The 27,029-nt window shown below is 43.1% G+C and overlaps 1 protein-coding gene across 1 annotated transcript in view; it reads right to left on the bottom strand.

Annotated features, from left to right (window-relative positions):
* The window catches only part of LOC135546847 (titin-like), a 170,130-nt gene that overhangs the window by 54,817 nt on the left and 88,284 nt on the right, over positions 1–27,029 (bottom strand). Inside the window, 38 exon segments of the mRNA XM_064975419.1 lie at positions 857–1,159; positions 1,265–1,567; positions 1,676–1,963; positions 2,077–2,376; positions 2,471–2,773; positions 2,870–3,169; positions 3,279–3,554; positions 3,689–3,868; positions 3,977–4,099; positions 4,229–4,528; positions 4,669–4,953; positions 5,157–5,468; positions 5,596–8,565; positions 8,646–8,939; positions 9,235–9,534; positions 9,797–10,081; positions 10,180–10,488; positions 10,594–10,896; positions 11,129–11,428; positions 11,616–11,897; positions 12,038–12,340; positions 12,588–12,890; positions 13,171–13,452; positions 13,748–13,898; positions 13,996–14,144; positions 16,871–17,185; positions 17,392–17,691; positions 17,868–18,164; positions 19,004–19,321; positions 19,432–19,731; positions 19,821–19,950; positions 20,114–20,298; positions 21,274–21,582; positions 23,192–23,621; positions 23,883–24,073; positions 26,052–26,360; positions 26,493–26,792; positions 26,986–27,028. Coding sequence (XP_064831491.1) covers positions 857–1,159; positions 1,265–1,567; positions 1,676–1,963; positions 2,077–2,376; positions 2,471–2,773; positions 2,870–3,169; positions 3,279–3,554; positions 3,689–3,868; positions 3,977–4,099; positions 4,229–4,528; positions 4,669–4,953; positions 5,157–5,468; positions 5,596–8,565; positions 8,646–8,939; positions 9,235–9,534; positions 9,797–10,081; positions 10,180–10,488; positions 10,594–10,896; positions 11,129–11,428; positions 11,616–11,897; positions 12,038–12,340; positions 12,588–12,890; positions 13,171–13,452; positions 13,748–13,898; positions 13,996–14,144; positions 16,871–17,185; positions 17,392–17,691; positions 17,868–18,164; positions 19,004–19,321; positions 19,432–19,731; positions 19,821–19,950; positions 20,114–20,298; positions 21,274–21,582; positions 23,192–23,621; positions 23,883–24,073; positions 26,052–26,360; positions 26,493–26,792; positions 26,986–27,028 — 12,931 coding nt within the window.

The following is a 27,029-nucleotide window of genomic DNA, read 5'->3' as shown; positions in this document are numbered from 1 at the left end:
AGCTTTTATCTAAAGTGACTTACAGTCATGTGTGCACATATTTTACATATGGGTGGTCCTGGGAATTGAACCCACTACTCTGGCGTTAAAGTTACCATGCTCAACCAATTGAGCTACAAAGGACCATTAAAATTAAGTATAAAAATGTATTTAATGTATATACACTGGGTGTACTTTAAGAAAGCCTTCCGAATATTGAGTTGCACCCATTTTTGCCCTCAGAACAGCCTTAATTCATCGGGGCATGGACTCTACAAGGTGTAGAAAGCGTTCCACAGGGATGCTGGCCCATGTTGACTCCAATGCTTCCCACAGTTGTGTCAAATTGACTGGATGGGTGGTGGACCATTCTTAATACACACAGGAAACTGTTGAGCGTGAAAAACCCTGCAGCGTTGCAGATCTTAACACAAACCTGTGCGCCTGGCACCTACTACCATACCCCGTTCAAAGACACTTACATTTTTGTCTTGCCCATTAACCCTCTGATTGGCACACATACATAATCCATGTCTTCATTATCTCAAGGCTTCTTTATTTAACCTGTTTCCTCCCATTCATCTACGGTGATTGAAGTGGATTTAACAAGTGACATCTATAAGGGACCATAGCTTTCACCTGGATTAATCTGGTCAGTCTATGTCATGGAAAGAGTTCTTAATGTTTTGTACACTCAGTGAATATATTAAAAGTATATTAAATAAATATCAAGTATACATTTTTATATTAAAAGTAAATATAAATGTACATATTATAGGTAGATATCAAGCTACATATTATAGGTGCATTGTCATCCAGAATGATTGTCATCCAGAATGATGTTGGGTAAATTGTTTTAATAAGTTTGGATACTTACTGATAGGATCGTGGGCTGAAGCCACAGTGGATGGCTCACTGGGTTTGCCAAGGCCAGCGTTGTTCAGGGCAATTACTCTGAATTCATACTCTGCTCCCTCTGACAGACCAGCAACTTCCAGGGTTCTCTCTATCAATGCTTTCCTGTTCAGTTTAGTCCAGTTGACTTCCTTGGTTCCCTTCTTCTCCACTATGTATCCTAAGATGGTTGACTTGCCATCATCGGCAGGTTCCTTCCAGCTAACGGTCATGTGCTCTTTGGTGATGTTTGTGATGACTGGTGCCTCACATGCCCCAGGGACAGCTAAAAAATAATGATTCAAGTATTAAACCAATAGTCTGTTAAAGTATTTACTGTATTAAAACTACTGCATTAAAGTATATGAAAAAAAGTAAATAGAAATCTTACTGAATGGATTCCTGGCATAGACGGGATCCGTCACAATGGCTTCTCCAACCCCAAATCTATTCTCTGCGCGGACGCGGAACTGGTACTCTCGTCCCTCAATCAGTTTCTTTGTGGTGAGTTCAAACACATCACCCTGAATATGGGCTGCGACCTGAGCCCATTCAGCTCTACTGGTCTCACGTTTGTCAACAATGTAGTTTGTGATGTCCGAGCCTCCATCGGCAAGAGGCGCCTCCCAACTAATCTGGACACTATTGGCAAACACGTCACCAAACTTGACAGAGACTGGTGGACCGGGGACATCTAAGAAGAAGAATATGTTTATGTTTCTTGATTATAATAAATGTAATATGTTTCTAGTTGAAAAAAAAAAATATCTTGAAATATATCTTTGTCTGTCTTTATACTTACCGAAAACAGTTAACTTAATTTCTCCAGTTTTGGATCCACTTGCATTTTCTGCCAAAATAGTATACTCTCCTGTGTGTTCCTTTGTTACTCCAAGAAGCTCTATGCTGAAGAGATGTCTCAACTGGGACATCTTCAACGTCTCAGAAGCTCTCAATACTTCCTCTCCCCTCTTCCATGTAACCTTGGGCATCGGTTTTCCAAACACCTCTGCCTCAAGAAGTACATTTACCCCAGCCTTCACTGGCTTAAGCCTCTTCATTGGGATTCCAATTTCTACTCTTGGTGGCACTGAAATGATCAATGATACATGGTCAAAAATGCACTAAAATCCAATCAAATCCATGGTATATACATATATGTACTTAATTTAGAGGAAACAAATGTCAATGCACTATTCCTACCCTTCTCTGCAGAGACCAGAACTGGGTCCGTGATGTCTGATGGCCGGCTCATGTTGACAGCGGTCTTTGCGATGACTCTGAACTGGTACTCCATGTCTTCCTCCAGTCCAGTTGCAGTGTACTCTTCTCTGGGTACATTCTGACTGCTGGTGTTGCAACGGACCCATTTGTCTCCAGGGAGCCTCAGGGCCTCAACATAATATCCAATTATCTTGCTTCCACCGTCATTCTTTGGTCTAGTCCAGACCAAGGTGACTGCATTCTTGGTAACATCAAGAACCTCTGGTTTGCCTGGTGTGTCTGTGCAGGAATAAATCAAGTACACAATGTTTGAGGAAGAAGTCGTACAATTTATGTATCATAATAGGAAAAAAGAAATAAAAAATACACATACCAACTGGTGTCCTTGCTGTGACGAAGTCAGACTTCTTGCTTGGCTTACTCTGTCCAGCACGATTGATGGCAGATACTCTGAAGTTGTATTCCAAGCCCTCAATAAGGCCTGCACAGGGATATTCCAATGATCTGACAACTGAGTCGTTAGCTTTGACCCAAAGGAGACTGTTCCTCTCTTTGCGTTCAATGTAGAAGCCAGTAATAGGGCTGCCACCATCGCTCTCAGGTCTGTCCCAGGCTACAAACATACAGTCCTTGTTGACCTTGGTGATGTGGCAGTTTAAAGGCTCACTGGGCACATCTATTGATAAAATACATCAAACAAAAACAAGTTTTAGATTAAGTGAACGATACAACAATACAACAGAGTTAAGTAGATTTTTTGTGTGAAACCCACCGAAGGGGAATTTGGCAATCATCCTGTCCGATGTTAGGGGGTCTGAGATTCCATAGCGATTCTCAGAACGGACACGGAAGATGTATTCCTTTCCAGGGATGAGCTTTCCCAGTCTGCAGCCAGTCTTGCCACAGGACGATACAGCGTTTACCCAGTCGCCTCTGATCACGTCACACTTCTCCACTACGTAGTTTGTAATCTGGCTTCCGCCATCTTCAATTGGTGCTTTCCAAGAGAGTGTGCAGGCATCAGCGTCAATGTCACTGATCTCAAATGGAGGCTCAGGCGCTCCGGGGATATCTGAAACATTAACATACAGTCATTATCAGCATTCATATCTAACACAATTTTCATTCGAATAATTTGAAAATAGAACCGACTAATTATTTTATGCAATTAAGATACAAACCTCTGATGATGATTTTAATATGCTGATCTACTTTAGCACAGCTGTTCTCAGCAACCAAACTGTATATTCCACTGTCGGTTCTGGACACGTCTTTGATGATGAGCACACACATGTTTGCAGATTTGTGCACAGCAAGACGACTAGAGGAAACAACGTTGTCATCTCCTCGCATCCATGTGCAGGTTGGTGCTGGCTTTCCAGACACAAGAGCTTCCACCCTGAGTTTCGCTCCTGCTTTGGCAGACACAGCCTCCGCCATCATAATCTTGGGTTCCACTGAAAACCAAATCAAAATTATTTTTTTAACTTGATTTGATGAAAAATAATCCCTCATCACACACAAAAATCACAATTCTATTATGTGTGGATATGTTCTGAATAACATTGGTTGCAAAAAAAAGAAAACTTACGCATCTGTTCCTTGATCTCATAAGCGTCCCTAGTTTCAGTGTACGAACTGCGACCCATGATATTTCTTGCGGCCACCCGGAATCTATACTTCATACCCTCCTTGAGTCCACTAACTGAAAGGGTTAAATTTTTAACAGTTGTGTATGCCATCCATTGTGGTTCTGGCTTCTCTTCCGCTGGTTCTTCCACAACCACAGGTGCAGCTACAGGTTCCGGAGGATGAGCAGCTTCCTCTCCTTCTACTGGTTCTGCTGGTTCTGGTTCTGGTTTGGGTGGGATGAGCCCCATGTATTCAACTATATAACCATCTATCTTAGCTCCTCCATCACCCAATGGTTTCAGCCATCCCAGAAGTGCACTGTTCTTTGTAATTTCCAATACATCAATCTTTGGGCATGGTTCAGGTTTGCCTGAGGAGAAGAAAACCAGCAAAAATGTTGTCAAACTTCAGGCTTAAATAATTGAAGGCTAGGCTTCTAATGCATCTAATGAATGGTCCTTAGATGATTAATGAAACGGTCAACCAAAAGGGTACTTACTGACAGGATCAGATGCCATGTAGGACTTTGGCGAGACCTTCGCAACTCCAGGACCATATTCATTCACAGCAGTGACTCTAAAGAAATACTCTGTGCCTGAAACAAGTTTCTTGACGTAGGTTTCAGTCTGTTCAATATTGTTTGCGACTGGTCCCCAGGTCTTGCGATCGATTTCACGCTTCTCAATAATGTAATGAGTGACTGCACTGCCACCATCGTTCTCAGGGGGGGACCATGCCAGTTTGGCGGACGTCTGTTTAATATCTGTGGCATCCAGACCCACTACAGGCCCTGGGGTATCTGTTGAGGGGAAAAACATGTAATCACATTGACATGTTTATGTAGTGCAACATATTATAAGATTATGGTCAGATATTTAAACTGCAAGCAGCAATAGAGCAATGCAGCAGTTCTGAGATGAGCGAAAACACACTACTTACCCAGTACTTTGACATTGACAAACACTGCCTTCTCCCCAGCTGGGCTGGACAGGGTCAGGGAGTATTTGCCTGAATCATCCCGTGTACTTTCAGGGATAACCAGGAAGGTCATTGTGTCAATGATGTCCACATGGCCCTTCCTGACAACGTTATCGACACCCATTCTTCTCCAGCAGACTTTGGGAGCTGGTCTTCCCTTGATGGTTGCCACCAGTCGGATGGGACATCCGGCCCTGACTGTCAGACCGTCCTTCAGACTAGCATCCATGTCAATTTCAGGTGCCTCTGTTGGTCGAAGAAGGTGTAGATAGATGTATTAGTGTGATGATACACTAATGATCTTTCACACAATGTAATTCAACTGAACTATGCCACATTAAACAAACTCTAGTACTATTTACTATTCACTGACTAAGTCACTCGGGATAAGCCCATCTGCTAAATTACAAAAATGTGAATGTAAAATGTAAATGTATTTTAGGACTCACCAAGGATATCCTTTGGTTGGACGGGCATCGTAAGATCCGCCGTTAAGCTCATACCGCATTGATTTTGAGCAGAAACGCGGAATTCATACCATTCATGATCATCCAGACTGGAGACAGTGAATTCACATACAATTAGCTGGGCTGCGACATTACACCTCTTCCATGCCGCATCCTTGTTTCCCTTGATCCTCATTTCCACCACATAACCAATGATAGGAGCTCCACCATCAGAAACAGGCTTTGTCCACTTCAGTGCTACAGAGGTCCTTGTACTATCACCAACCTTCAGATTTGTTGGAGGGGCTGGTACATCTGAAAATATCAAAACGAAATAAACAAACTGCATATTAACACAGATACTTTGGATATGCAAAGGCTAAAGCAAAACCATTGTGAATGTATGATTTTATCATATTTAGAACTGCTGTACTATACATACCAAGAGAATCCCTGGCGGCGAGTGATCTTGAGGGTTTGCTTGGTTCACCAAGTCCTATTTCATTCTCAGCCCTGACGCGGAACTGATATTCATGATCACGCAGCAAACCAGTGACAGTCAGTTGGGTCGAATCAATGGAATGCTTTGTGCAAGGAGACCATCGTACTCCGAATTCTTCCTTTTTCTCCAGAATGTAACCAGAGATTTCCTTTCCACCGTTATTCTCAGGAGGGTTCCATGTAACGGTCATCTCCTCCTTGGAGATCTTGATAACTTCTGGTGCTTCTGGAATGCCAGGTTTACTGAATTCGGTCCTTGCCACAATAGGTGCGCTCTCCACTGCAGGACCTGCCCCCATCTTGTTTTCTGCACGCACCCTGAATATATATTCATTTCCTTCTACAAGGCGGGTTACTTTAGCAGAGTTGGTGATCACAGCAGAAGAATGTATGGACCACACCATTCTCTTCTTCTCACACTTTTCTATGATGTAGTTATAAATTTCACATCCACCATCATCATCTGGCATATCCCATGTCAACATGCACCTATCCACTGTAACACCATTTACAACTAGGTTGCTGATAGGACCAGGTCTATCAAGCACACACACATTCGCCCATCCAGTGGCTGTTCCAGCACTATTGGTAGCAGTGATGTTATATTTTCCAGTATCTCCACGTCTTGAGTTTGTCAACAGGAATTTAGAGAATTCTACACCGGCCTCTATTTGGAGCCTTGGGCTCTTGGTGATGTCCCCTGTGTCTTTCTCCTTTGTCCACTTTACTTCCGGAGCTGGTTTTCCCTTGACATCAGCTTCAATTGGAATGGCGTCACCGGCATTAACCACTAGAGTCCATTGCAACTTCATCTTGATCTCTGGCACCACTAACTGTTCTTTAACCTCAACCTCAGCAGTTGTCACCCAGTTGCTCTCACCTCCTTCATTCTTTGTCTGTACCCTGAACTGGTAAATTTCGTTTTCAATGCACTTGTCTGCCATGAAGTAAGTTTCCTTAATCGCACCCTTGTGCAGTCTCTCCCATTCCTCTGCCACTTTAGGTTTCTTTTCAACATGGTAGCCCAGGTTACGGCTGCCACCATCATAGTCTGGTCTCTTCCATTTCAGGAAGACGAATGTCTTGCCGATCTCAGAGATAATGAAGTCAATAGGGTCACCAGGCTTCTCAATGGGATCAACAGCAAGGATGGCTGTTTTGGTCTCTGTTGAAGGTCCAGCACCAATTTTGTTCTCTGCACTCACACGGAAGAAGTATTCACAACCCTCATGGAGTGGTGCCTTCATAAGGCGTTTGGTGCAATCATTTGATACCACTGTCCAATTCCTTTGACTAGGTTGACGGCTCTCAATAATGTACTGTGTTATTTCAGTTCCTCCATTATCCTCTGGGTTCTCCCAGGAAACCATGCAGGATTCTTTTGTCACGTAAGTGGTCTTCAGATTCTGACAGACGCCTGGAGTGTCAAGCACATTCACAATAATGGTAGCCTGTGCTTGACCACTGCTGTTTTTAGCAAGGATAGCATACTTTCCATAATCTTGCCTTACTGCATCTGAAATCACCAGCTCAACCAGAGGGAAGTTGTTGTTCATCTCAGTACGCCTGTCTATGCCTAGAATCTTAGCATCCTTAGACCAAGTGATATCAGGATCTGGTCTACCTTTAACTCTAGTAACAAGATTGATACTCTGTCCCACCCTAACTGTCAGAAGGTCACGGCAAGCAACATCAACTGTCAGCTCTGGGGGAACCAGAATGTCCTTGGCAAGGACTGTTTCTGAGAGCTCTGTAGGTTTTCCATCTCCAATAATATTGGAAGCGCTAATGCGGAACCTGTATTCCATGCCCTCAGTAAGTCCCATTGCTCTAAATGCGCACATCGGGATGAGATCCTTATGAACTTTCTCCCATTTGGCGCTGGCTGATTTCTGACATTCAACTATATAACCTAAGATGGGGCTGCCTCCATCTCTTGTTGGCTTGGTCCACACCAAGTCAGCATATGACTTGCTCCAGTCCCTCAGCTTAGGGTTTAATGGGGGTCCTGGCTTAGTAATAGGACGGGTGCACTTCACTGGATCTGATACAGGAGAGGGCTCGCTGACGCCAGCAACGTTCTCAGCAAAGATTCTGAACTCATAGCTGTTGTTCTCAAACAGACCTGATGCTCTGTATCGGAGATCCAATACAGGTGTCTTGTTGACGCGGATCCATTTCCCTGTCATTTCTCTGCGCTCTACTACATAGCCACTGACTGGACTGCCACCATCAAATTCAGGCAGAGTCCATTCTATGGTCACAGCATTCTCTGTGATATCAGAGCAGGTTGGCTGGCCTGGAGGGCCAGGTGGATCAAACATATGTTTGGCAATAGTGGGAGGACTCTCAAGTCCAGCACCAATGCCCACCTTGTTTTCTGCACGGACACGCAGAATATATTCACGACCTTTCTCCAATCGAGAAATTTTAGCCTTTGTACCAGTGCATCCTGAACACACAACTGACCATGGTTCCCATGCCTTTTTGGTATCCTTCTTTTCAACAATGTAACACGTCAAAGGAGTGCCACCATCATCTTTAGGTGGTCTCCAGTTGATGACCATGTGGTCAGGGGTAACTTCAAGGATGTTGATCGGGCCAATGGGGGCACCTGGGACATCGAGCACAGTGACGTGCAGAGCAACAGTCTTGCTTCCAGCAGTGTTTGCCACGGTGAGGAGATACTCTCCAGTGTCACCTCTGACACATCCAGTGATGGTGAGAGATGTGTTCATGCCCTCAGTGTCAATCTTGACGTTGCCCTTTGTTGCCAGTTCCTTTCCGTCACTCACCCACTTGGCTGTGGGAGTAGGAATTCCTTTCATGACTGCTGGGAGTACGATAGTGCTTCCAGCCTTGACAATCAAACCTTCAATAAGCTTCACATCCACTGAAATAGTTGGTGGCACTGAAAAAAGAAACATCAATGTTAGACTTTGAGGCATGTGGGCTGTTATTTATTCTTATTGTTGATCAAAGAAGTCTTACAGAGTTTCTCCTGGCAGGTTACAGGGACACTGGTGTCAGGACGGCTCACGCCAACAGCATTCTGGGACTTCACACGGAACCTGTATGTCTTTCCCTCCTCCAGTCCAGTGACATGGCTATGAGGATTGTTGACAGTCTTGAAGGTGACCCAGTCTTTTCCCTCTCCCTCCTGGTGCTCAACGATGAATCCAGTGATCTCACTTCCTCCGTCGCGGTCTGGCCAATCCCATTGGAGCCAGACTTCAGTCTTATCTACGTCGATGTGGTGTAGATTCTTTGGTGGACCGGGTGGATCTGAAAGTCATTCAATTTTGAAAATCAAATGATGAATCGTAATAGATGGTTGGTAAACATTTGGGAAATTGTCACCGAAGTGTTCAAAAACATATAGAATATAACTTTATTATCCATCTGAGGATGGGAAATATTTTTCTACCGTCCTCCGATGGGCAATAACATTCTAATCGGTTTTATCCCTTACAGAAAAACACATGATTTCTCATGTGAAATCATGTGAAAACAAGTGTTTTTGGAACACTTCCGTAAGGGTATTACATTCTATTCTATTCTTGTTATCATCAGTACTCACAAAGAGGATCAACAGCCTTGATCGGCGTCTTAGTCATGATGTAGGAACCTCTGCCAAACTGGTTCTCAGCAGCAACACGGAACAGATACTGGACTCCTTCCATAAGATACAGAGCCATCAGACTAGGCTTCTTGTTTGATGCAGCGACGGGCACCCATTTCTCAGCCGCCACGTCTTTCTTTTCCACAACGTAGTGAGAGATGACAGCCCCTCCATCATCCTCAGGAACCTTCCAGGTCAGGTAGGCTGACTCACTGGTGATCTCAGAGATTTTCAGATCCCGAGGAGGTCCGGGTTTATCTAGATAAACACGCAAATATGAATGAATTAATCAACACATGTTCCTTTTTTACTTAAATAAATATATATAAATAAATATAAATAAATTTATAATAAATATATAAATAAATATAATAAATGTCCCAACAAACAAGCCGAAAATAAACAGCATACAGTACATTGCATTTTGTGTTAACTATGCATAATTAGAGCAACTATTTGTTGGGATTTTTCTCAAATAAACAAACTTGTTATTAATTGTTCTCAGTTAAATGTAACATACCTAAGGTGAGCACTGTGCATGTAGCGGACTTCTTTCCAGCTGCATTTTCAATAGTGAGTGTGTAGTTGCCGCTGTCTGAGCGGACACAGTTGAGCATAACAAGTTTGCTGCCATTGGCAGTGGCAGCAATGGTACAACGATCTGCGGGAACCTCTTCTCCGTTCTTCTGCCATGCTACAGTGGGAGGTGGCATGCCCTTGATCACTGAACTGAGAGTAATATTAGTTCCTACCATCGCAAGATGGTCACGGGACATATTGGCATCAAGCAGCAACTCTGGTATCTCTGTATAGGGATACAAAAAAATATATTATTGTACAAGTTGTTGATGATCATTTCCACATTGATATAAAGTTAATAATAAATAAAAATGAACTACTTACCCAGTCTGTCATGTACTTTCACTGTTTGCTTACAAGGGGCAGGCTCAGAGCGTCCAGCAGCATTCACAGTGAAGACCCTGATGTTGTACTCTGCTCCGTCTTCCAGGCCCTTTAGAACATAGTTGCATTCTGGGCACTCTTCGGGAGTCTCATTGCCCTGTGACCATTCTACTGCACCAACCTTCTGGTACTCAACAAGGTAACCAAAGATTTTGCCTTTGCCATCATGGCGAGGTAGCTGCCATTTCAGGCTTACGGTATCCTTGGTCTTGTCGATTGCCTCTGGCAGTACAGGGGGGCTGGGAGGAACTATACAGAGAGAAAATGCATCAGTTACCAATCCTAACTTCATATCAATAATTTACAATAGACCAAATAGCTTATTAGGCTTTTTAAAATAGTTAATAGATTTACCAATTGGATCTTTGGCAAGAATTGTGTTTGATGGGGGACTAGGGTCACCAGTGCCGATTTCATTCTCTGCCATAACCCGGAATTGATATTGACAGCCTTCAATAAGGTCAAGCACCCTGAACTGAGTAGTTGGGTAGAGGGGTTCTCTGGTGGCACGAGACCATCTCTTTGCAGCTGGCTCCTTCTTCTCCAATATGTAGTTAGTGATGGGCTTGCCGCCATCACGAGGTCTGCTCCAAAGCACAAGGCAGTTGTCAGCATACACCTCCCTCACGTTGGGCATCTCTGGTGCCTCAGGCACTCCTGTAAAACACAGGATAACAAGTCACATTAGGAACAGCAACAACGGCACTCAAGTGGACAAAAAATAAGTAAATATTGGTTTTATCCCAAATGGCAACCTATTCCCTGTATAGTGCATTACTTTTAGCCAAGGCCCATAGGGCTCTGGTCAAAATTAGTGCACTATGTAGGGAATAAAGTGCCATTTGAGACACAACCTAAATAATTTCAATCTATTGCAGTGATTACGTACTGAAGAGATCTTTGGCTCTCATCTCCTCTGAATCCAGTGGGTCACTGATTCCATACATGTTCTCAGCACAGATTCTCATGATGTACTCTCTTCCCTCAATCAACCTGGGGATTTTGCACGTCAACTTCGTCGAAGCAGATGTTACATTCCTCCAGATGTCACTATTGACGTCTCTCTGGTCAATGATGTAGTTGGACACGTCCACTCCGCCAGAATCAATAGGAGGTTTCCAAGAGATCACCATGAACTCTCTGTGAACTTCATCAAAGATGACTGGACCCACTGGTGGTGTTGGGCGATCTGGATAGGAAACCATAATGTGTTGGTCACTTTGGTTCATAATTTATGATAATGGTTTGTTCACTTTGGTTCAAAACTTTATCTTTGGTTCATCTATGTTTTAATTTTTTTTTTTTTACATCAATTTAACAAATACTATTAGAGGCCATTGATGTGAGATTTTCAGCTTGACTGAATAACAACTTACCTACAACGGTCACATTGCAAATGCCCTTTCGAGAGCCGGTGCTGTTTTCAACCAGCACGCAGTATCTGCCGCTGTGCTCGCGCTTGGCTTTCATAAGGCCTAAAGTCATGGTGGTCAGTGAGTTTTTGAACTTGATGTGCTGATCTGCTTTCAGCTCTTCGTCATCTCTGTACCACATGATAGATGGAGAGGGCTTTCCGGTGTAGCGACCCTGGAGAGCCATGCTCTCCCCAACATGGATGATGATCTTGTCACGGAAGTCAAGCTCAATGGTTGGGGGTTCTGAAAAAGGACATTCAACATCATTACTATATTTCAAGATAAGATTTAAATTCAAAACATCCTCTGTTTTCCGTATTCTACAATCAAGTTAAATCAAAGTGATTTGGTAGAATCAAAGTAGAAAACGGCGACCATCTCACCAAGTTCATCTTTGCAGGTGATTGGTTTGGTGCAGAACGATGGCTTGCTGGGCCCAATTTCATTCACAGCGCTAACTCTGAACTCATAGGTGTCCCCATCTCTCAGACCGTCGTAGGTGAATCTCCTCTCCATCAGTTTCTCCTTTGTCAGACGTGTGAACTTGTCCTTGCCGATCATACGGGCCTCCAGGATGTACTTGGTGACCTCTGACCCTCCGTCAGACACAGGAGGTTTCCATGTTAAGCTGATATAGTCTTTATGAACTGCTGTTACTTCAAGGTCCTCTGGGCGGTCTGGAACGGCTGGGTAACACAACACAATAGATTACTCATCACATCACATTTTTTAAATGTCATAATAAGAAAGGACATTTTTTAATATATTTTTTTAAAGGAGTGGGGCAGTAAGGAGAGAGTGCTGAAAGAACCCATACGGGCAGTGGTACAATGTACTGTACATGTGCTTGAGAGGCAGTAGGTTATACCGCTTGACCACCCCAGGCCAAGAAAAAGTAATCTCGATATAGTTATGTATGTAGACCAGACTTACTGATGGGATCCTTTATGATGATTTCACATGCGGTGTTAACAAAAGGTCCAACTCCAATGGAGTTCTCAGCTGCGATTCTAAAGAAGTAAGCTTTTCCATTCTGCAGTCCGTGGGCCACAGCATTGTGTCTGGTGACTGTGTAGGACAGGGCAGTCCAAGCCTTCCTCTCCGCATCGCGCTTCTCAATGATGTAGTTGGTGATGGCAGAACCACCATCATCCTCAGGACAAAACCAGTTCAGCTTGCAGGAGTCGCTAGTGAGGTTCTCTGAGGTGAAGGGTACGCCAACTGGACCAGGGACATCTGAGGAAGAACATGAAAGATTGTGAGACCTCTGTTCTATTTGTGGTAACATGCATGGTTGTTATTGAGCTGCTACAGGGACAGCAGAGAAAAAATAAAAATAAGTTGTGTACAAGAGATAATAACTTGTGGACACAAGATTGTTTTTCCACATTACAATCTAATTAAAATATCTCAACTTGAGTATCACACACACTTCTTTAAGTGTCGTTCTGGTTCTGCATGTGTATGAGTTCCTATCTTATTTATTGATTCTTTCCTGTAATTTCTACACACTTACCCAGGACATCAACAATGATAGATCTCTTCTTTTCTCCTCCTGAGTTAGCAGCAGTCAGAGTATAGACTCCTTGGTGTCTTCTGGTGCAGGGCTTGATGACCAGCGATGAGCTGATGGCGGTGGTCTCAACTGCACTTTCTGGTGGTAGAGCACCGTCATCACGGCTCCATGTGATCTTTGGAGCAGGCTGGCCAGACACAAAGGCCAGGATGCGGATCACACCACCGGCATGGACCACCATCCTTTCCTTCACTGTGGCATCAAGGTCAACCTCAGGAGCAACTGTGATAGGCATAAAAACATAATATTATCATTCCATTTATCCCAAACAGATCAACTAGATCACAATTTCAGGGAGCAGATGAAGAATTTAAAACCATGATATTATCATATGCGGATGTAAACAGGTCAATAAAGAAAAGCAGGAAAAGTCAAGAAAAATAGGACATTGGTTTGTCGGAAGGTACATTTCAATGAAGTATGAATAGAGGATAATGATTCATCTATTAATCAATCTATTTCTCCTAAAACAAGATATCATAATTTAGAGAAGGAGAAATTTAAGAAGTTAACTCACTTGTCCTGTCTTCAACCTTAATAGCGTCTGGGACTTCACCGGGTTCGCTGGGGCCTGCAGCATTCAACGCTGTCACTCTAAACTTGTAGAATCCACCGGTCTTCAATCCAGTAATGACCAACTTGGTGCTTCTGTGTTCCTTGTCTTTAGCCTGAAACAAAAACATGTGTTACGTAAAACTTGTGCACATACAGGTTGCCTTATTGGGAAAAAAACATTCAAATTACAAAAACAATCATTATACTTACTTTAACCCATTTGTCTGTTCCATCCTCTGAGTATTCAACAATGTATCCCGTGATCTTAGATCCACCATCCTTCAGAGGTGGGATCCAGACTAGATCCACTGATGACTTGGTCCAGTCTGTGACCTTTGGTGTTGGAGGTCCAGGGACAGCTACACAATCAAATTCAAACCATGTTTAAAACACTGAAATATGGTTGAAAAATCTTTGCAATAAGCTATTAAAAACAAAAAACTACAAGTAGGCATTGGGCTGAAGCCGAAAAAGAAAGGAAATTCACATGAGCACAATGACTACTCCACCCATGCCTTCCAGCACACAGCTTTGAACTACTACAGTAGATATGTTGATCTATTCAAATAATGGCTGAATATCAAACTGAACACTTCAAACCCACTGGGCACAGAATTATTTAATTTTTATAAATTAACTTTATTCAACTAGGCAAGTCAGTTAAGAACAAATTCTTATTTACAACGACGGACTACCCTGGGCCAATTGTGCACCGCCCTATGGGACTCCCAGTCACAACTGGACGTGATCCAACCTGGATTTGAACCAGGGACTGAAGTGACACCTCTTGCACTGAGATGCAGTGCCTTAGACCACTGCGCCACTCAGGAGCACAGATGTCAGTTTAATGGATATTCTATGTTGGTTCAACGTAATTTCATTGAAATGACGTGGAAATAAGTTTGATTCAACCAGTGTGTGCCCAGTGTGAACACTTGATCACTTGATATGCGCGTTCACGATCAAGTACAAACAAGTACATTTCAAAAATAATCTGAATAAGTCAACATAAATCAAGAAATCTTAAAACATCTAAAAGTATTTGCAGAGCTGGTCTTAGTCGCACATCTAGCAAAGGACTGTAGTGCTTGAAGGGGTGGTATTTCTGACGTTTCATAATGTACATGAAAGCTAGCTAATGGACAAGTTATCTAGCTAGCTTAGCCTGAGCCAGCCACTTCATATGAAATGAAATTGCAGCTAACCATGGCTAGCTAGCAGCAGGCAGTCTACAACAAGCCAAATCAGCTGATGCAATCACTGGCGACCGATAGACTTGCACATATTCTGTGCGGAAGTAGAGAGATGTAATTTTCTTTTTACAACTCTGTTGTCACTCCCTGAGTGCACTGCCCATGTTTCATACCAAGTCATGCTAGCTACTACAAGACCACTCCCAGGAGAATGTGCACAAATAGATTTTATAATGTGGAATATTGGTGGCAGTTGGGATGTCGAGTGTGCATCGTCTCAATGCTCATTTTGGCCAAAACACTTGCAGACTCGATTGATCACTATCGAACACATCAGCAAGTGGCCACTCAATAAAGGGCTTAAGGGTGATTCAGCCAATGTGTATACAGGTTGATTAGGCTTCAAACCTTCTCAAACACTTATTCTAATTCCTAATTATATGGCAGGAGCTGTGTTGTTGCCAAGCAACTGAGTTGTTTGACCCGGTGCTAGAACTCTGAGCTTCGGCTGAAAAATATGTTAGCATTGTCAGAAATGCTACAAAAAGCTATAAGTCCAATGGATGCTGTAGTCACTTTATGGATGCTATAAGTCCAATGGATGCTATAGTCACTTCATGGATGCTATAATTCCAATGGATGCTGTAGTCACTTTATGGATGCTATTGTCACTTTATGGATGCTATAAGTCCAATGGATGCTGTAGTTACTTTATGGATGCTATAGTCACTTTATGGATGCTATAAGTCCAATGGATGCTATAGTCACTTTATGGATGCTATAAGTCCAATGGATGCTATAGTCACTTTATGGATGCTATAAGTCCAATGGATGCTATAGTCACTTTATGGATGCTATAAGTCCAATGGATGCTATAGTCACAATGGATGCTATAAGTCCAATGGATGCTTTATTTATGGATGCTATAAGTCCAATGGATGCTATAGTCACTTTATGGATGCTATAAGTCCAATGCATGCTATAGTCACTTTATGGATGCTATAAGATGCTATAAGTCCAATGGATGCTGTAGTCACTTTATGGATGCTATAAGTCCAATGGATGCTATAGTCACTTTATGGATGCTATAAGTCCAATGGATGCTATAGTCACTTTATGGTCACTTTATGCTATAGTCACTTTATGGATGCTATAAGTCCAATGGATGCTATAGTCACTTTATGGATGCTATAAGTCCAATGGATGCTATAGTCACTTTATGGATGCTATAAGTCCAATGGATGCTATAGTCACTTTATGGATGCTATAAGTCCAATGGATGCTATAGTCACTTTATGGATGCTATAAGTCCAATGCATGCTATAGTCACTTTATGGATGCTATAAGTCCAATGGATGCTATAGTCACTTTATGGATGCTATAAGTCCAATGGATGCTATCGTCACTTTATGGATGCTATAAGTCCAAGGGATGATATAGTCACTTTGTGGATGCTATAGTCACTTTTAAGTCACTTTATGGATGCTATAGTCACTTTTAAGTCACTTTATGGATGCTATAGTTTCGTTTTAAACTAGGTGTTTGGAGAAAATGCTATGTAAACTCAATTTCTAACGATCCTGTTATCATTTCGGTTTGTGGTTCTCAGCCGGACGGGTCATGACGAGCAGCAGGGAGTGTGTTGTGTACCTCTAAGTGAATTTGAGAATTTTCATCGACATTAGTGTCATATTCACTAAGATATGATGGTTGAGAGATTTATATTTAACATTGATCTTCAACCAATGCCATACTTAAGTATCGTACTGTCAACCAGTGCAACCTTTACAAACTTGCCTTAAGCCAAGTGAGATGGAGGACATTCGTCAAGGGCCTGTGCTATTTTAAACAGCCAAGGGCAGGATTAAAATCAAGTATCATACAATACTTACAGATAGGATCTCTGGCGAAGATCGGGTCGGTGCATGCGCTAGGAGGTCCACATCCTGCTGCGTTGATAGCTGTGACCCGGAAGAGGTACTGTGACCCCTCAATGAGTCCAGTCACATTATGGGACACCCCGAAAGCCATGGCCCGGATGGGGTCGCGCGTCACCCTGTTCCAGCGCTTCGAGGTGGTTTCCTTACGCTCCAGCCAATAGCCAGTCACTGGACTGCCTCCATCATCTTCTGGCTCTTCCCAGTTGACCATCATGGAATCATGGTCAACGGCTGAAATGGTTGGCTTTTCACATTGGCCGGGAACAGCTTTATAAAAAACAAACAAACATGAATTCTGTTAATCTTGACTTCAACATTCTCAGGTTTTTCATCAGACTTGTGTATTATGATGTGAATGGTCACTGTAAAGCACTTTATGACAACTATGAATGAAAAAAGTGCTTTCTACATACATCTGATTGATTGATGCAAATCCTTTCATGAAAACATGATATTTTGCTCTCTACGCTTACCATAGAGTTTCCTGGCTTCTTCAGGTTCACTGTCCAGAGGCTCTCCAACTCCATATTTGTTCTGAGCACAAATTCGGAACACATACTCATGCCCTTCCATCAGGCCCTCCACCGTCCAGATACGCTCCTTGGGTTCATTGGTTACAGGGATCCATGTCTTCCTGTTGGCTACACGCCTCTCAATGACGTAGTTGGTCACTTTGGAGCCACCGTCATCCTTAGGTGGCAGCCATGACAGGGTAATCTTCTCAGCGTCGACCTCCTCAAACTTCACAGGACCGGATGGTGGTCCAGGACGTCCTGAAGAAAGGAAGCGATACCATTTGTTAAGTGAAAAGAAAACTTTTAATAATGTAATTTGTTGATTTTCTTGGCTGTGAAAATATGATAATAAAGCATGTTGAATTTCAACGTTGATATGTAAGTCAGCTTAGATAAGAGCATCTGCTAAATTACTAAAATGTAAAGAAGTTTACCCAAGACGTTGAGTCTCATCTCCTTGGAGGCCTTTCCTAGGCTGTTACTGGCTGTGATAGTGTAGAGGCCTGTATCTGAGCGCTTTCCCTGCTGGATCAGCAGTACACAGCTATCATCAGACACAATCTTGTTGATGTGCTCGTCATACGCAACCTCAACCTTGTCGTCACCCTTGTGTGCTGGAGCCTTGAGCCAGGTGAGAGTGGGGAATGGACAGCCCCTGATCTTTGCCTTGATGCTGATATCAGCTCCTTGTTCAACCTCCATGAACTCCTCCAGGTCAATAGCAGGAGCACCTGAGAAACAAACAATGGCAACCAATTTAGAAAATCACTTATTTTCTTTCAGACACTAAACACCTTTTAACCACTAACTCCAGAGGCGTCATGCTTCAGATTTGTCCTCTTAAAAAATATATATATATAGTGTATATATATTTTTCTCTATCTCTGAAATACCACTAGCCACCTAGTAATTTTATGAAGTTGGCTTTAGCTACCCCAAATAAGTTCCCAAACTCGTAACTAGCTACCAAGAAGCGATTTCAGGTAATCGATCAAGTTAGAGTAGATAGCTTGTCTAACTATCGTAGCTGGCATGCCTGCTGGCAAGGTTGGTAGATTTTAGAAATGCAAGCAATAACTAAATGTACTGAATAAGACTCATTCCTTTCAATTTTACCCATATTTCAGCAGATATGCAGAGAAGCATATTTAGTTTAAGAAAGTAACCCCCAGTCAGGAGGATATAGACAGGTCAAGAGGTATGCTTAGATATGCAGGAAAATACTTATATATTTTTCACATAGAATTATCCATAATTATTATGTTTGAAAAATGCTAAATTCTCCAATTTACGGACGGGGCCTAGCCCCCTCTGGACCACCCCCTCTGGACCCCCCCCCCCCCTCCCCTCTGGACCGCCCCCTCCGGACCGCCCCCTCCGGACCGCCCCCTCCGGACCGCCCCCCTCCGGGCCGCCCCCCTCCGGACCGCCCCCCTCCGGACCGCCCCCTCCGGACCACCCCCCTCTGGACCAGCATAACGCTCCTGCCTAACACTTAACACTTTAACACCATAGAACAACGCATTTGTTTAAATGAAGCAACCATCTATACATCTTTATATCAACTTACGTGTCTGGTCTTGGATGACAACTGGTCCAACAGTAGATGATGGTCTGCTGGGGCCGGCTTCGTTCACGGCCTTGACACGGAACTCATACTCTTCTCCTTCAGTCAGATCCTCAACCTTGAAGGTGAGGTCTTCAATATCACGTCTGTTGCACTGTCTCCAGGACTGCTTCTGAGATCCACTACTGTCCCAGCACAGACGTTCAACAGTGTAGTGTGTCACTGGAGCTCCACCGTCATTCCTGGGTGGCTTCCAAGTCAGGGTTGCTGTGCCCTTAGTCACTTCTTGAATCTTTACCCTTGTGGGAGCATCAGGAGGATCTGAACAAAAATAATAAAAGGAATGATTAGAAACTGCTGGCACAATAGAACAGGCGTGTGTTCTATAGAACAGGTTGGTTCTGTGAATGAAGTGAATGTTGTTCACTTACGGATAGGATCTCTAGCCTTTGAACATTCAATGGTCTCAACTAGTGGTCCAAATCCAAAGCGGTTCTCCGCCCGGATACGGAACAGGTAATCCTGTCCCTCAATGAGGTCGGGCACAATAAAGGACTGGGCGGCACAGGCTGGGTTGCACTTGGTCCAAGCTTTTCCTTCCACAGTCTTCTTCTCAATGAAGTAACTCTTGATCCTCTCACCACCGTCACTATCTGGAGCCTTCCATGTAAGTCTACATGTGCCTCTTGTGATGTCTGTGACTTTGAGGTCTTTGGGTGGGCCAGGCAGATCTGAAAATATGGTTTTGCCAATGATTAGGAATCTTGTAAAATACTTGGCCCATTTGTTTATCCACCTGTGTTATTTTGTTTTTACTTACCAAGGACATTGACTCTGACTTTCATGTTCTTGTGTCCAGCTGCGTTTTCCGCTGTGATGATGTAACGTCCGGCATGTTTGAGGTGGCTCTCAGGGATGGTAATGACTGATGTTGTATCAGTTGACACGATCTGAGTAGAGACATTTCCAAAATGCACAACGATTATTACATGAGACTTGAAAACATAAAAAATGGTTTGAATCGTACAAAAGTAGAAAATAATTATCCCTTTAAAAAAGAACAAAGCTTGGATTTCTATAGATTTCTCTATTGTATTTATATAGATTCATTACCTTTGAATCGATTGGAAGGATATGGATGTCATTCTTCTTCTCGGTCTCTGCTGTTCCATCCTTGAACTCCCATGTAACTTTAGGAGTGGGACGGCCGGTGATGAGAGCTGGTATTTTAATGGTAGTTCCAGCTCTGCAGGACAACAGCTCATGGGCGCTGACCTCCAGAGTAATGTTTGGTTCAGCTGTGAAATTAAAAAGTACATTAGTATAGTAAAAAGCATAGTATAGTACATCAGTAAAACTCAAATCAACAAGCCAAACTCACACATAATTAAGTGATAATGCCAGAGAAGCTGGTGTTTGGTGGATATATTGGCACGAGTCTCGTGCTGGTAAACCGTGGACAAAATGTCCTCCAAACACCGGCTTCGAGGGCATTATCACCTTTATACAACGGGTTACCAACATATTCAAATAATGATTCATATATTTTAATTAAAAACATTATTTTTATGAATTTATTCATACTATTTCATCCTTCTACAAGATATAGTCCCGACACAAATTTAGGGTTGCTAGAAGCCAGCTGGTTGCTGGTTCTATCGGTTTGATTGCCAGAGCCACGACCCAGTCATTCAGTCTTTTTGTTCTGTATCTATGGACGCGACCTAATCGTTCATTCTAAGTGTTCCATTGCCATACTGGCTGGCTTGCTAACTAGCCAAATATGGCTAACTTACAATCAAGTCGAAAAGGTGCAGCCAGAATAACAGCAAAGTAGCTGAATATTCATTTGTTAAAGCTGTTTTCTAGTGACATTTATTTAGATACATCCATAATGATGAGCTAATGAAAATGTGCTCACTTGTCAGGACACTGTTGTTCAGAGGAGCTAGCCAACAACACAGCTAATACAATCGCTTCACACTGAAGCTGGAAAGGCCGCAAACTAGCTGCACTTTGTTGTGTTTGACGTTTTTCTAATTGTCTATTCTTTGTATATATCCATAAAAATGATGCCATCTGATTCATGATTTTCGACTGTCTGAGAATGTCGGAGAGACAAACAGCAAGGTTTATACAAATCTCCTCTGTTGAAAACTAAATTTTAGTCTAAAAAAATGTGAGATAATGTCTCTATGCTTTTTATAGTGCCAGTTCAGTTTGTGGTGTGACAATAACATAGAGGTTGGAAAGGCAACCGAGCTGAGACTTACTTAAGATGTCCTGGACAGTGATGTCAGCAGAACGTGCGCTTGGTTCAGATTTGCCAGCAGCGTTGACAGCAGTGACTCTGAATCTGATCTTCTGGCCTTCTTTCAGGTCTGGAACAGTGATCTCAGTGGTAGGGTGCAGCTTCTCAGGGTCACTGACTCTCTTCCAATCCAGGGAGTCTGTGTCCTGAACCTCAACGATGTAGCCCTTGACTGGGCTGCCGCCATCTTTCTCTGGTGGGGTCCAGGTGAGAGTGACACTGGTCTTGGTCTTGTCCTTAACAACTGGCACTCCTGGTGCACTCGGGGGATCTGAAAAAAAGTAAATGCAAGTTTTTCTCAAATGTAATTATGCATGTATTTAATCCTTATTCAAACAGAAAGTCCCGTTGAGGTCAGAAGATCTTTCCAAAGGGGAATCTGCCATAATAATGAATTTTGATATAGTCTTCTTGACATACAGTGCATTCCGAAAGTCATCTGACCTCTTGACTTTTTCCACATTTTGTTACGCCTTATTCTAAAATGGATTAAATTGTTTTTTTTTCCCCTTCATCAATCTACACACAATACCCCGTAATGACACAGCAAAAACAGGTTTAAAAATCTTTGCAAATTTTACAAATATCACATTTGGCAGCATTTACAGCCTCGATTCTTCTTGGGTATGACGCTACAAGCTTGGCACACCTGTATTTGGGGAGTTTCCCCCATTCTTCTCCGCAGATCCTCTCAAGCTCTGTCAGGTTGGATGGGGAGCGCCGCTGCGCAGATATTTTCAGGGCTCTCCAGAGATGTTCGATCGGGATCAAGTCCGGGCTCTGGTTGGGCCACTCAAGGACATTCAGACACCTCTCCCAAAGCCACTCCTGCATTGTCTTGTCTGTGTGCTTAGGGTTGTTGTCCTGTTGGAAGGGGAACCTTCGGCCTAATCATGAGCACTCTAGAGCAGGTTTTCATTAAGGATCTCTCTGTACTGTTCCGTGCATCTTTCCCTCAAACCTGACTAGTCTCCCAGTCCCTGCCACTGAAAAACATCCCACAGCATGATGCTGCCACCATCACGCTTCACCGTAGGGATAGTGCCAGGTTTCCTCCTGACGTAACGTTTGGCATTCAGGCCAGAGAATCTTGTTACTCATAGTCTGAGAGTCCTTTAGGTGCCTTTTGGCAAACTCTATGCGGACTGTCTTGTGCCTTTTACTGAGGAGTGGCTTCCGTCTGGCCACAACCATAAAGGCCTAATTGTTAGAGTGCTGCAGAGATGATTGTCCTCTTGGAAGGTTCTCCCATCTCCACAGAGGAACTCTGGAGCTCTGTCAGAGGGACCATCAAGTTCTTGGTCCTGACCAAGGCCCTTCTCCCCCGATTGCTCACTTTGGCCGGGCCAATGTGTTCTTGAGGAACTTCAATGCTGCAGAGATTTGTTGGTACCCTTCCCCAGATCTGTGCCTCGACACAATCCTGTCTAGGAGCTCTACGGACAATTACCTTCGACCTCATGGCTTGGTACTGTTAACTGTGTGACTTTATATAGGCAGGTGTGTGTCTTTCCAAATCATGTCCATTCAATTGAATTTACCACAGATGGACTTCAAGTTGTAGAAACATCTCAAGGATGATCAATGGAAACAGGATGCACCTGAGCTCAATTTTGAGTCTCATAGCAAAGGTTCTGAATACTTATGTAAATAATGTTTCAGTTTTTATTTTGAATAAATGTGTAAGAAATTCTAAAAACACGTTTTCGCTTTGTCATTATGAGGTATTGTGTGTAGATTGATGAGGAAATGTTTTTATTGAATCCATTTTTCGAATACGGCTGTAATGTAACAAAATGTGGAAAGGGGGAAGGGGTCTGAATACTTTCTGAGTGCACTGTAGCTATTCTACAACATCAAAGAAAGAGTACTGTACTTACTGCGTGGATCAACAGCGAATTGACATGGAGATGCTTCACTGGGAGGTCCGATTCCAGCAGCATTCTGAGCCCTAATTCTGAACTGGTACTCAGCCCCTTCATTAAGGCGGAGGACTGTGTATTCCAAACCCTTCACTGCAGGCTTGGTGACTGGAGCTCTGTTCACACGACCCCAGATCCCAGCTCCTCTCTCTCTTTTCTCCAGCCAGTATCCCTGAATGGAGGAGCCACCATTCTGCAGTGGAGGCTCCCAGGTGATCGTCATAGTAGTGGAAGTTGCTGCGATGACCTTTGGTTTGCGAGGTGGACCAGGAAGACCGAATGGATCCTTGAGAACGACCTTCTCGGATTCACAACCGTCACTGATTCCGAACTTGTTCTCAGCTTTGATTTTGAATTGGTACTGGCCCATTCTGTCCATTTTGTACACCTAGAAGGAGTGATATCAATGCATTAGTAATCATCACCATCATATTATTATAAGTTAACTAACCATCCTATTGAAGGTGTAAAATGAAGTTGACTCTAGATACTGATCTTGGGCCAGTTTTGCACTTTTTCCCACTAACTAATGGTTAAGGTTAGGATTGGGGGGCGGATGTTGCTCTGTACCAAGGGGAAACTTAACCCTAGACCCCACATTAAAGCAGTATTTGACTAGTTTTGACATTTAGCAGGAGTTTGGACTAACCCCATATCTCCTATCAATGATATTGCAGGTGAGCTGCTCAAAGTCAGACTTCTTCCTGCTGGCGTCCCTCCTTTCGATGATGTAGTTGGTGATCTCACTTCCCCCATCGTCCTCTGGGACCGCCCAAGTCAGATAGCAAGACTCAGCTTGGATGTCAGACACCACAATGTCACGTGGTGGCAGAGGGCGGTCTATGAAGGCAAAGAAAGCATTATGAGAATATTGCGGCTATTTAAAAAAAATACTAGTTATCATTTTTACTTATTTGAAAGACTCAAAATACTTATTTAAAAGTATCTATAATGACAATACATAGATAAGTACCACAGTTTCTTTAAACTAGAAATCAACAGTAGAAACGATAACAAATCGAACTTCCCACCCCTGTTTTGGTAAAAAAACTAAGGGATTGGGCTAGAAAGTGTAACCACTCTCAAATTCATATACGGAGCTATGGATGCAAGGACTGATGATCCATGATATTCAAATTATAGTTTTAACCACGTTTTGAGGCTATGTTGTGTTTACATTTACTTTGTTGACAAACATTGGAGTAAACCATGTTTATATTTGGGTTATGATGAGATAGGATAGTTGAACTAAGGTCATGAGGCATTTATAAGTTAAATTCTTCAAAAATCATACACTGAGTGCACAAAACATTATGAACACCGTCCTAATATTGAGTTGCATTCCCCCTTGCCCTCAAAATAGCCTCAATTATTTGTGAGGGCATGGACTCTACAAGGTGTCGAAAGGGTTCCATAGGGATGCTTGCCCATATTGACTCCAATGCTTCCCACAGTTGTGTCAAGTTGGCTGGATGTCCTTTAGGTGGTGGACCATTCTTGATACACATGGGAAACTGTTGAGCATGAAAAACCCAGCAGTGTTGCAGTTCTTGACACAAACCAGTATCTCTGGCACCTACTACTATACCCTGTTCAAAGGTACTTAAATATTTTGTCTTGCCCATTCACCCTCTAAATGGCACACATACACAATCCATGTCTTAATTGTCTCAAGGCTTAAAAATCCTTCTTTAACCTGTCTCCTCACCTTCATCTACAGTGATTGAAGTGGATTTAACAGGTGACATCAATAAGGGATCAGAGCTTTCACCTGGATTCACCTGGTCAATCTATATCACGGAAAGAGCAGGTGCTCTTTATGTTTTGTACACTTAGTGTATAACTAATTTAGTTTATTAGGTACACCACCACATTCACAAAAATGGTTCACTCCTACAGACAGTGAGTCATGTGGCCATGGCTTGCTATATAAAGCAGGCAGACAGGCATTGAGGCATTCTGTTACTGTTTGATTGAACATTAGAATGGGCAAAACTAGTGACCTTTGCGACATTGAGCGTGGTATTAATACCGGTGCCAGGCGTTCAGGTTCCAGTATCTCAGAAGCAGCATTTTTACGCACAACAGTGTCTAGGGTTTACAAAGAATGGTGTGACAACAAAAACCTCAGTCAGCGCCAGTCCTGTGGGCGATAACAGCTCGTTGATGAGAGAGGTCGAAGGAGAATGGCAAGAATCGTGCAATCGAACAGGCGGGCCACAAACAGGCAAATAATTGCGCAGAACGGCATCTCGGAAGACACAACTCATCAGTCCTTGTCTTGGTTATTGCAGCTGACGACCACTCCGGGTTCCACTACTATCAGCTAAAAACAAGAAGAAGTGACTCCAGTGGGCACGAGATCACCAACACTGGTCCGACAATTCCCGGTTCCGGTTGTGTCATACTGATGGCAGAGTCAGGATTTGACATAAGCAGCAGTAGTCCATGGCCCCATCTAGCCTTGTGTCAATGGTACAGGCTGTTGGCGGTGGTGTAATGGCGTGAGGAATGTTTTCCTGGCACACATTAGCTCCCTTGATGCCAAGTGAGCAACATTTAAATGCCACACCTTGTAGAATCAATCCCCCAAAGAATGCAGGCTATTCTGGAGGCAAAGGGGAGTCCGACCTGGCACTAGATGGACGTACCTAATGAACTGAGTGTAAGTCCAGAAATTGATGTAGCAACTGCTGATTGCCCCATTAAGACATTTTGTAGCGCTTACACACCTACGTACAATTATACTAATATTATAATTGTATGGTTATCACAGATCTGTATTCTGAAAATGTTAATGATCGCTGAAAATGTTTACCTAGAACCTCCACATGGATGATGCGGTGTGCTTTGCCATGGCAGTTGGTGGCAGCCAGTTTGTAGTCTCCCTTGTCTCCTCTGATAGTCTCAGGGATGCTGATCTTGGTGGTGCATTTGGTGCGGGCCACCTCCTCAAACTCCATCAACAGTGTCTCAGTAGCCATGGGGATGATGACATCATCCTTAGACCACTGAACCTCTGGCATTGGCAGACCCACCACCTCAGCAGGGATCTCAATTGCTGCTCCCTTCCTCACAATGATTGTATCTCTCTTGAAATGCTCCAAGATTGAGATTTCGGGGGGAACTATGATAACAGACCACACAAGGCATTTCGTTAAGATGAATACAAAAAAAGCAGTTTACTGTGGTTGCTTTATTATCCAAGACAAATATATTGTTTATGGTAGGGTTTATAGAAGAGTGTAACATTACTTACTTTCATCATCCTGTATGTTAGCACTGATGGGTTTGGAGCGTTCGCCCTCTCCCACCTCAGTCACGGCAAACACACGGAACTGATACACGTGGTTCTCTGATAGGTTTTCCAATTTGATGTGTAAGTCTTTGCAGAGCTTGCGATTGGCCACGTCAAACTCAGTTCCATCTGCTCTCATCTTCTCAACATAGTAACCCGTGATTGGGCTACCTCCATCGCTGCGAGGTGGCTCCCAAGCAAGAGCAATAGCAGTAGTCCACCTTTCGGTGTAGTGCAGTTTCAATGGTGGAGATGGAACAGCTGGAAGAGAGGAGTTCAATTTCAGAATCATTTTTAGATATTAAAATCTGTATATAAAAAGAAAGACACTCCAGCACATTGTGATTGTAGATTCTCCACAAACAATGTAATGGATCTTAGAACCAGATAAAATTCTAACATCTTTGAATTAGCTTTTTTTCTCCAATAACGCCATTTTCTTCACTCATCATACCTTTGGGATCCGAAGCCAGAATAGGCCCAATGTCCGTTGGAGGC

Source organism: Oncorhynchus masou, chromosome 10, assembly GCF_036934945.1.
Source record: "Oncorhynchus masou masou isolate Uvic2021 chromosome 10, UVic_Omas_1.1, whole genome shotgun sequence".
Lineage (NCBI taxonomy): Eukaryota > Metazoa > Chordata > Actinopteri > Salmoniformes > Salmonidae > Oncorhynchus > Oncorhynchus masou.
Note: the sequence above shows the minus strand (reverse complement) of the source record. Positions and strands in the feature narration are given on the sequence as shown.